This window comes from Pelodiscus sinensis, chromosome 24 (genome assembly GCF_049634645.1).
Source record: "Pelodiscus sinensis isolate JC-2024 chromosome 24, ASM4963464v1, whole genome shotgun sequence".
In the NCBI taxonomy this organism is placed as follows: domain Eukaryota; kingdom Metazoa; phylum Chordata; order Testudines; family Trionychidae; genus Pelodiscus; species Pelodiscus sinensis.
The window spans coordinates 15,133,491-15,145,000 of record NC_134734.1 but is presented as its reverse complement, the minus strand read 5'-3'; the positions used below and the strand labels follow the sequence as shown (position 1 = coordinate 15,145,000).

At 40.6% G+C, this 11,510-nt stretch overlaps 1 protein-coding gene across 4 annotated transcripts in view; it reads left to right on the top strand.

The window, feature by feature from the left end:
* Positions 1 to 10,180, top strand: part of POGZ (pogo transposable element derived with ZNF domain) — a 74,495-nt gene extending 64,315 nt beyond the window's left edge. For all 4 annotated transcript variants that reach the window (XM_014568971.3, XM_006113947.4, XM_075907459.1 and 1 more), the window contains 3 exons: positions 4,998 to 5,110; positions 7,205 to 7,229; positions 7,340 to 10,180. In XM_014568971.3, coding sequence (XP_014424457.2) covers positions 4,998 to 5,110; positions 7,205 to 7,229; positions 7,340 to 8,909 — 1,708 coding nt within the window. In that variant the 3' untranslated portion in view covers positions 8,910 to 10,180. The remainder of the gene's footprint in view (positions 1 to 4,997; positions 5,111 to 7,204; positions 7,230 to 7,339) is intronic.
* The last annotated feature ends 1,330 nt before the right edge of the window (positions 10,181 to 11,510 follow it).

Below are 11,510 nucleotides of genomic sequence, written 5' to 3'. Positions count from 1 at the left end.
GAACTTTTATCTAATTCTTTTTCAAATCTTCTTACATTTTTTACTTTCACCACTTCCCTTAGTTGACTGTGCATTGTTTAGAGAAGTGCTTCCTTACGTTTGTTTTAAACCTAATACCTGTTACTTTTATGTGAAGTGGTGAATAACATCCTTATTTGCTTTCTCCAAATAATTTCTAAACTTCTGTCATATCTTCCCTCAGTTGTCTCTTTTCCAAAATAAACAGTCCCATCTTTTTAATCTCTCCTTGTGTGGAAGCTGTTCCATCTCCCTAGTAATTTTTTATGCCATTCTGTGTACTTTCTCCAACTATAATCTAATTTTTTTAGATTGAATGACTAGAACTACATGCATTATTCAAAGAGTGGGTGCACCATGTATTTATATAGTGGCATTATGATATTTTCTGTCTTATTATCTATTCCTTTCCTAATGGTTCCCAACATTGTTAATTTTTTTGATTAGTGTACATTGAACACATGTTTTCAAAGAACTAGCCACATAAAATACAAGATTGCTTTCTTGTGTGGTGGCAGCAAATTTAGACACCATCATTTTGTGTGTATACTTGGAATTATGTAGTCTAAAGTGCATTTCTTTGCACTTATAAACATTGACTATCATCTGTAATTTTGTTGCCCCATCACCCAATTCTTCTTGATGTGCTTGTTCACCTAGATTCCAGTTTAGGTGTGTGCATGTCGCATGAGTGGACGTTGGAAACTCTTTTTCCTAACAGCATCCACGTCAGCCAGGGGGCCCCCTGCAGTGACACTGGTACATGGTGCTATATATGACCCCGGTTACCCACCCTTCCCTAGTTTCCTTCTTACCAAACATGGTGGTTTTGGAACATTGCTCATTGATCTGCAAGAGTGTCTTATCTTAGCATTAGCATATTCTTCTTCTTCTTAAACCCCGGTACTCAAGAGTGGAGCATAGGTCATCTACATGTCTCCTCCACGTCACTTTTCTCGAGACACAACTTCTAGCTGACTCCAGGAGTGCCCCAGTTGTTGTCCTTCAATCTCAGTAGATCTTCTCCACGTTGTCCGAGGTCTTCCTCTTTTGAGTTTTCCTTGTAGGTTCCATGTGAGAGTTTGACAGTCTATGCTGGATGATGGTTTTCTGAGAATGTGGCCTAGCCATCCCTACTTTCTTCCCTTGATTTGAACGTCAATTGGTTCTTGTCCTGCTCTGTTCCAAAGCTCCTCATTTGTGACAAAGTCTTGCCATTTGATGTGAAGGATATACCTCAGACATCTGTTAATGAATGTCTGTAGCTTGTGATTTGAAGACTTTAGCACACCAGGTCTTACATCCATACAAGAGCACACTCTTCTCATTTGTGTTGAAGAGCCGCAATTTTGTCTTCACAGATATTATTTGTGAGCTCCATATGGGATGAAGAGTCTTAAATGCAGCTGCTGATTTCCCTATCCTAGCATTGATATCATTGTCTGTTCTTCCGTCTCTGCCCATAATACTCCCCAAGTAGGTGAACTGCTCCACATCTTCCAGGTCATCCCCTCCTGGTGTGATGGCGTTGTTGTTCGACTGGTTGATCCTCATTGTCTTGGTCTTTCCCTTGTTAATGCTCAGTCCAATCATTAAGGCAGTTTTGTCTAGTGTTGCAACCTTTTCTTCCATGCTTTCATGTTGATGTGAAAGGAGGGCGCCATCATCAGCAAAATCAATGTCCTCTAGCTGTTTGAAAGGTGTCCACTGAATGCCCTGTTGATGGCCATCTGTTGTCCTGCTCATAATCCAGTCCATTGTGATCAAGAACAGGAAAGGTGACAATAGGCACCCGTGTCGCACTCCTGAGAGTAAGCTGAAGGATTCTGCCAAGACACCATTGTGAACAACTTGGCATGTTGAGGGTTCATACATTGAACGGTTCAGGTTAATAATTTTGGATGGGATACCACGGTGTTGTAGCAGTTTCAACAAAGTATCTGTCAGCACTGTCAAAGGCTTTTTCGAAGTCTATGAAGGTTATGTACAGGGGGGAGTTCCATTCAAGCGACTGTTCTATGATCACTCTGAGAGTTGCTATTTGGTCAGTACAAGATCTCTTGCTTTGGAAGCTGGCCTGTTCTTCCCTGGGCTGTCTGTCAATTTCTGTCTTCATTCTCTCCTAGAGAATCCTATTGAACATATTAGTTCATTTTTATTGTTCTTCTTGTGGGTATAAGTGTTAGTAGTTAATAGTTAATTGGCTTTAGTTATGTGGTAGGTAGTTTACTATCTCCTGCCTCTGGCAGCATGCTATGCTACAGGCCCGTGGCTTTAAGGCTTGTGGTTCCTGTAAGTCTATGCCCCCGCAACTCGTCTCTACTGTCTGGGGGAAGCCCATCAGGCTGATTGCTGTAAAATTTGCAAGTCATTCAAGCTGCGTACAAAGAAAGGGACTTTTTTTTGAGGCATTTGTTAATCTGAAGCTATATACTTACACAAGGTAACAGCTGCTATGCTCACTGGCTGTGCTTAGAGTGCCTGCCTTTTACATGAATGCATGGAACCCTTCAGAAAGTCATCACAACATTTTGTGGTTGTCATAGACTCATGAAGTGCCTCCCTGTTTCCTCTCAGCGCATCTCTGTTGATCACACATTGTATCTGCAGGTGCAATGAACTCTCATTGTTTACTAAAACCAGTGATTACTACCCATTCCATGAGGGCTTTAGCATCCTCTACAGCTTTTAGCCCAGGTCCCTATTCAGAATATGCAAGGCAGCTACCTTAGTTCATATCTTTGTGGCCCATTATGTCATTGATTAGCAGGCTTGTAATGACCCTGCTGTAGGTAGGGCTGTTCTGAAATATTTAGCACACTAACTCTGATTCAACCTCCTTAGTAGTAGCGTAGGAGTCATTTAAATTGGAATTGACGTGAACAAGCACTCAAAGAAAAACAGTTACTAACCTCTCATAACGGTTGTTCTTGGATATGCATTGTTCAAGTCTATTCCAATACCCACCTTCCTTCCTCTCTGTTGGAGTAGCCGGCAAGAAGGAACTCAGGGAGGGGTGGGTCAGCAAGGTCATATATAGCGTTGTATACTGGAACCACTCAAGGACTGACCAGAAGGATGCCATTAAGGGTGTGTCTAGACTACAGGGTTGTTGTTGTTTTTAAAAAGGGGCCTTTTTTCAAAAAAACTTCCCCTGCGTCTAGACTGCTGCCATGTTCTTTCAAAAGTAAATTGAAAGAATGCGGCAGGTTTTTTTTGACAGCGGAAAACCTCATTTTACAAGGAATAACGCCTTTTTTTGAAAGTGCTCTTTCAAAAAAAGGCACTATGTAATACAAACTGCTTTTTCGAAAGAGAGCATCTAGACTGCCTGAGTACTGTCTTTTGAAAAAGCAGCTCGCTTTGAAAGTACTAGCTGTAGTCTAGACCCTCTCTTTCAAAAGAGGCTTGTAGTCTAGACGTACCCTAAAAGAACAAGTTTCCAACTTCCATGCACACAACACGCACATACCTAAATTGGAATGGATTTGAACAACACATTTCAAAGAGCAACAATTACAAGAGATTAGTAACCGTTTTGTGTGTGAGTGAGAGAGAGAGAGAGAGATCCCTTTGTAATTTCACAGACTGTTTTGGGCCAGACTATCTTGAGTAATTCTGTATCATCTGTAAACTTTACCATCTCACTGTTCTGTCTTACTTCATAATCATTTTTGACTATGTTAAACAGCACTGGTCCTAGTACATATCTTTGTGGGACCCTGCTGTTTACCTTCCTCCACTGCAAAAACTGATAATTTATTCCTAATCTCTGTCTTTTAACTAGTTACTGATCCAGAAGAGAACTCCCCTCTTTTCCCATGACTGTTTACGTTGTTAAACATGATTTCCCTTTATAACAGCTGTGTTTTCTCTTCCCCAACATACCGTGTTCATCTATGTTTCTGATAATTCTGTTCTTTACTATAGTTTCAGCCATTCTCTTGGTGCTGAAGTTCTTCATAGCCTATAATTCCTAGAATTACTTCTGGAGACTTTTTAAAAAATCAGCATAAATGAGCTGTCCTCCACTCATCTGGCAAAGAGGCTGATTTTAAACAATAGGTTAATATCAGAGTTAGTAGTTTTGCAGTTTCATATTTGAGTTCCTTCATGACTGTTGGGTAAATACCATCTGGTCCTGATGACTTATTTTTGTTTAAATTGTCAGCTACAAAAAAAATGGGGTGGGTCTCTTTCTCACTTTCTCTGATGTGAAGACTGATTCAGAAAGTTAATCTAGCTTCACCTCAATGATCTCGTCTTCCCTTAGTGACTCAGTTGTCCAGTGTACTGCTGATTGTCTAAGTCTGACTTCCAGCTTCTGATGTACTTAATTTTTTTTTTGCTGTTAGTTTTTGTGTCTTTTGCTTGTTGCTCTTCACATTCTTTTTTGACTTGCCTAATTACACTTGACTTGACAGGATGTATGTTCCTTTCTATTTTCTTCACTAGGCTTTGACTTCCAGTTTTAAAATGTATCTTTTTGCCTGTAACTGCCACTTCTACTCTGTTGTTTACCCATGGTAGCTTTTTTTCTGGTCCTCTTATGTCTTTTGGGCGTGGAAGGTATATTTAGTTGAAGCCACTATTATAGTGTTTTTAAAAAATTCCCATGCTGTTTGCACACATTTCACTCTTGTGACTGTTGCTTTTAGTTTCTGTTTAACTAAGCTCCTCATTGAAGTTAAATGCTACTGTAGGGTGTTCCTTAGATATTTTTCCCCTATGAGGAATACAAATTGCCTCTCGCCTTGTGAGAACTATCTGCTTCAAGAAGATGACAGTGATAGGATTATCCCCAGATGCCATGTACCGACAGAATTGAAATCCCCAATTAATATTAGATATACTATTTTTATAGCCTGTTTAGTCTCCCGTAACACTTTCCTTATCTCTTTATTAATGGTGCTTTATATGAAATGCTTATATGTGATGCTGGTGTTATTACACACTCCTTTTCTCTTCCCCTTCGCTAGCCTGGTAAAGTTGGCCTGTTCATCCTGTATTTTTGTAACATCGGAAGGTGACGCAATGGCCAAACATCTGGTCTTCAACCCATCACATGAGTTCAGTAACGTCATTTTCCGAGGTAAGAATTTGAGATGAAACAGAAAAGTCACATTGCACAGTAGTGTAATATTAATGTTCAACATGATGCTATGTTTTATATAGCCCATTGGGCAACTAGATCTCTGATGCATCTATTTGGGATTAATTTGACCTCCTATTCCTCTGGCTTTCCATTTTTTATATGTAAAACACAAAGATTATAGATTCATAGATTATAAGGTCAAAAGGAATCTCTGTGATGATCCAGTGAGACCTCCTGTGTAACCCAGGCCAAAGTAGGGCTGTAATTGTATAGTCGATTAACCAATAAGCAAAAGCTTATAGGTTAATGCTACAGACTACACGTATTCTCCCCCCGACTAGTAAATTTTTTAGCAGGCTAGCCAGCAGCCTGGCTTAGTCCCAGTGTGGGCCATGTCCAGGACTCAAGATTATGCAGTTCTGGCTCATGCTGCATCCAGGAACTCAGACGCCTCCCACTCCCTGGACAGGGGCTGCTGCTACCTCGTGCTGCTGCCTCTGTATCAGAGGCAGCAGCATAGGGTGGCAGGCAGCTGGTCCGTGAGGGGAGCTGGTTTTTAAACGGGCTTCCCTTGCAGACCAGTTCGTGCCTGGAACCCCATGCTGCTGCCTCTTATAGAGAGGCAGCGAGCAGGGTGGCAGGGAACTCCCTGGGAGTGGGGCTGGAGTGCACTGGCTGCCAGCCCCACCCCCAGGGACTATAGAATACTCGACTAACTGATAAGAATTCATGAAGTTAATCAACTATTCAATTGACCGATATTTAACATCCCTAGGCCATAGGACTTGTAGATAGATGTGTTGTGGATGCTTCATAACTGACTGAATGGTTTGTGTGGTTGGTTTATCATCTCTTTCCTTTTAAAATTTTTTTTTATTTGTGCATATAGAATCATAGAACACTAGAACTGGAAGGGACCTCAAGAGGTCATCTAGTCCACTCCCCTGCCCTCACAGCAGGTCCCAGTACCGTCTAGGCCATCCCTGATAGATGTCTATCTAATCTGCTCTTAAATATCTCCAGAGATGGAGATTCCACAACCTCCTTAGGCAACTTATTCCAGTGTCTAACCACCTTGACAGAAAGTTTTTCCTAATGTCCAACCTAAACCTCTCTTGCTGCTGTTTAAGCCCATTGCTTCTTGGTCCTATCCTCAGACGCCAAGGAGAATAATTTTTCTCCTTCCTCCTTCTGACACCCTTTTAGATACCTGAAAACTGCTTTCATGTCCTTTCTCAGTCTTTTCCTTTTCAAACTTAACAAGCCCGATTCTTTCAGTCTTCCTTCATAGGTCATGTTCTCTAGACCTTTAATCATTCTTGTTGCTCTTCTCCAATTTTTCCACATCGTTCTTGAAATGTGGTGCCCAGACCTGGACACAATTTATAAACATGTGTTTTTTATCCCTTATAACCCAACCCAGAGACTCTCAACACACCTGGTTCTTACGTCCATCTCCGCCTCAGTCCAAGTGTATACATTTTGAATATATAAGGCAACACTTCCCTTTTTTTTTTTTAAATAGTTACGGCTATATTGTTATAGGCTGGTGGGAGTTATCCAGATGCTGTGTAAATGGTGTTAATTACTTTTCCTCTGAGACACTATTGAACCCCTGTGTGTCTAGGACACACTATACTGCTGCTGATGTTACAATTTTGTAACTTAAAAATTGAATCCTAGACAATTGTCATTATATATCCTTTTTACATTTTACTAAAGGAGGATGTTACCACCAATGAGAGAGGCCCATTATAGCTGAAATTTGCCTAACTATATTTTTCCTGTGACTTCAAATGAACATAGTATTTCTCTGCTGGTTTTAATGGTCATTGTCTAGTATTACTGTGCATTGTTAGCTACTGTGCATCCATCCAAAAAGGGGCAGCATTTCAGCATAGTATAGTAACTACTCTGATAGGTGTGAAATTACATATACGAAGCGTTTGCAAATTATTTTGAGATCTTTCAGTATGACTGGCGCTGTAGAGGTACAAGATCATCCTCTTAAAAAATTATCCTTTTGTTGTTGTATATCTTGATGTTTTACTTTCTGTTTGCAAACTGACCTCCAAATATTTCCTATTTCAGGGCCTACTTTGATTTCACGTTCAAGGTAAACTGTTTGCTCTCTTTCATCTGTCAAAAAAAATTTAATTAATTTTGTTGCCTGTTTGCGTTTTTCTTGTTTTAAGCTGCTGCTTTGTGTTTTCCTCTCCCTTCAAGGTACAGCCAGGCCCATGATGGAAGCATGAAGAATATATACTCCACCTATTCCCCAAGTAAAGCTGTTACTGTGAAAACCAAGTCTCCATTACCTGAGACGGATGAGATGGCGCCTGAAGGAGAACCAGAGGCCCTTAAGAAACCTGCAGTTAGTCAGGAGAAAGAGTGCTTAAATGTTGATGAACAAGAGGAAGAACAGCCAGCAAAAGAGCCTGAACCTGTAAGCAGAAAGGAACAACTATCTGTGAAAAAACTTCGTGTCGTACTGTTTGCTTTGTGCTGCAACACTGAACAGGCAGCAGAGCACTTCAGGAACCCTCAGAGGCGTATCAGGCGCTGGCTGCGGAGATTTCAAGCTTTTCAAGAAGAGAACTTAGCGTCTTTGTCAGAGGGCAAGTACCTCAGCTTAGAGGCTGAAGAGAAGCTAGCAGAGTGGGTCCTTACACAAAGAGAGCAGCAGCTACCTGTGAACGAGGAGACTCTCTTCCAGAAGGCAACTAAGATAGGCCGGTCCCTGGAGGGAGGCTTCAAGATCTCCTATGAATGGGCAGTGAGGTTCATGCTCAGGCACAACCTCAGCATGCATACCCGCAGAGCGGTGGCTCACCCTCTCCCCAAAGATGTAGACGAAAACGCCAGCTGTTTCATTGAGTTTGTACAGCGACAGATCCACACCCAGGACCTGCCACTCTCCATGATTGCGGCCATTGATGAGATCTCTCTTTTCCTTGATATGGAGGTACTGAGCAGTGATGATAGGAAAGAGAACGCATTGCAGACTGTGGGGACTGGGGAGCCCTGGTGTGACGTTGTCCTCACTATCTTAGCTGATGGCAGCATTCTGCCAACGCTAGTTTTCTACAGAGGTCATGTAGAGCAGCCTGCCAATGTGCCAGAGTCTATTATATTGGAAGCAAAGGAGAATGGGTATAGTGATGATGAAATCATGGAGCTGTGGTCTTCTAGAGTGTGGCAGAAGCACACAGAGTGCCAGAACAGCAAGGGCATGCTGGTGCTGGATTGCCACCGAACACATCTGTCCGAAGAAGTACTTTCCTTACTGAATGTGTCCAGCACTCTGCCAGCCGTAGTCCCTTCTGGCTGCAGCTCCAAAATCCAGCCCCTGGATGTGTGTATAAAAAGGACTGTGAAAAACTTCTTGCATAAAAAGTGGAAAGAGCAAGCCAAGGAGATGGCGGACTCCACATGTGACTCGGACATTCTCCTTCAACTGGTTTTATGCTGGCTAGCGGAGGTACTGGAAGTCATTGGCGACTGTCCTGAACTGGTGCAGCAGTCCTTCCTGGTGGCTAGCGTGCTGCCTGGCCCCGATGGCACAGCCAACTCTCCCACACGCAATGCTGACATGCAGGAGGAGCTGATCGCTTCTTTGGAGGAGCAGCTGAAGCTAAGTGATGAGCTGCAGGCCGAAGAGGTTGGATACCAGGATAGGACACATGCCGAAGAATCTACAGACCCAGAAATCCTCCACCAGCTCTTTGAAGGGGAAAGTGAGACTGAATCCTTCTATGGCTTTGAAGATGCTGATTTGGATCTGATGGAAATCTGAGCACTAATCTGAGAATCATGATCCAGATTTTTTTTAAATAAATGTTGGATGAGACCATTACACTTCCCTGTGGATTTGTGGGATTAGGAAATTTGTAGGTGATCACTCAGATTAATAGCCATTTATGCTGTTCATTTATAAGTTTTGTGCTTTTTTTTAAAAAAAGAAATCACTGTGTTTGGTATTTTCTGAAGATATATTGTGGGTGAATATTTTTGCATTTTCTTTACCTCACTGTATCATAGTTTTCTGTTTTATTGTGCAAAAATGTTTTGAATTATACTACATCGTCAATGTGACCATTTCTAAAGAAAGAAAAAAATATGTAGCTAATGAACCAGTATATAAATCTTTTGGTTGTCTTAACACAGATTTTTTTTTTTAACACTTGACCCAGAGATTTAGGTTTCTGTGGTCACTTTAGATATGAATTATTGCTTTAATGTGTGAAACCTTCTATTACTGGCCATTAAGATTTGGATTTTTGTTTCTTTTATAAAAAAAAGAAAAAGAGTAATTACTTTGCTTGTGAATCTTGACACAGGGTAAAACACAAGCACTAGAATTTTGCCTGTTCAATGCCAGCAAGGGTTCTGAGTAGCCATTAGTATTTGAACTGGGGTTGAAATAAGATCCACAGTTAGGGAGTGAGGTGCAGTGTTAAAGCCAGCCTCTCGTTTTTGAGTAGACTTCATGACAACTGGAGGACACTGTGTGTGACGGTTTCATTCCTCCACCCAGGAAACCATCTGACACCCACCCACCTTGCTCCAAAGAATTACTGACAGAGGGTACATGATGGAAGAGACAAGTCAAGCCTGTCTTGATCTTCCTGTACAATAGATGGGAGCTAAAACTGTATGGACCATTAAATGTTGACCTTTTTAAACTACTAGTAGTTGATAAACCTGCTTTAACCAGTGACATCAGACACTACGTTCCTTAGAATTAGAAAATCTGATTTAATGAAACAAACTGTGATGTGCACAAAAGGAAGACGTTTGTTTTTATTTTTCACTGCCAGCTTAAATTTTTCTACAATTTGCATGTTTGAGGGTTTTTTAATTGTATGTATTATGGTATAAACTGAAAGCATTTTGACATACAAAAATCAGAAGCACCTGCACCTTTCTGTTTCCGTAGAGGTTTTTGAGAACCTTCCCTATTACCCAAGGAAAGCAGGAGGCAGCATGTGCAGACCTGTAAATGGTTCATCTTTAAAATGTACATAAGTGGAACATTTAATAAAACCAGGGAAATGGATTTATAAACATGTGTTTTTATTATGGAGAAGTATTTAACTCTTGTGAATTTAATAGAAAAGTACAGATTATCCTAAATTAATTTTTTGCTCCTCTGAACACGGCAAAAAAAGTGAAGCTGACAGTTTTTTGTTTAACGCGACTAATTCCTGATTTGATTCAATTTGTACACAAATTCCCTGCTTGGGAAGGACTCAGTAGCTCAGTGTATCTGGAAAAAAGCCAGATGGGATAGTAAATGAAATGGGCTTACGTGTAGTTAACACTTAGAGCCTGATTCTGCCCTCACTTGAACCTGTGCAACCCTCCAAAAAATCAATGCGATTTTAGCAGTTTGACCCCTAACTGCCATATTAACAGTGGGTTAAGTGGGATAAAACCCCCCACAAAATCAGGACAAGGTTAAGTCTGAAAAACATTGTATGTATTTATATTTTACTGTATAAATATATTCACTGTTTCATCTTTATATGGCAATTGCTGCATTCTTAAACTAGAGCTTAAAGTTTTTAATTTATTTCATAATGTTGGTAAATGCATCCTATTTAAATGACATTTAAGCAGCAGTCATGAAGGATAATTACAAGGCTAAATAAACTGCAAAGAGATGGTCTGGTTTAACCAGATAATTCAGTATTTTAACTACATGTAGCTGTGTTTACTGTCTAGCTGGCTAGGAACACAAGCTGGGATTCCAAAAAAGTGGAGGTCTTTCATCTCTTAATTGCTTGTATGATGTATCTTAAGGCCCCGTGCACTGCGGATGGTAGGGGTTTTTTTGTTTGAGGATCATACCTACTGTCTCTCCAACCACTATAAGCCATTGAATACAGAACTCTTTAAAATTCACCATCCTAATTGCAAATGGTTTTAGTTCCTTCATTGTAATCACTGTTGATGTGATGTTCTCTTCCAAAGCCTTCATCCAAATCCTTTTAAAAATCTGCTGTTAGCAGGACCTCTTGGTAGATAAGTGACTAGTAAGACCTGGAAGACTAGCCATATACAGAATTATTTGTGAAAGTGTAAATGTCAGCCCTCTTATTTAATGAATGAACTGATGTTTAACTCTTTGGAAGTAGTATCTTTTTGTTTCTTAAAAGACAGTAATAAGCTAAAGAGCAAAGGTTGATTGGTTTTTTACTATTTACAAGTAGTCAGTAAAACATTAGGCCTGTGACCTGAGCTCAGGATTGGGAGCTAGCAAATCAAAATCCTGGCTCTGCATTCATATTGTGTAGCCCTAGCTAAATCATGGTCCTACAGTTAGGCATCTAAATAAATCCCTGTTCAGTTCTAGGCACCTAAATTTGAATTCAACCTCTTTGTGTCGAGTTTT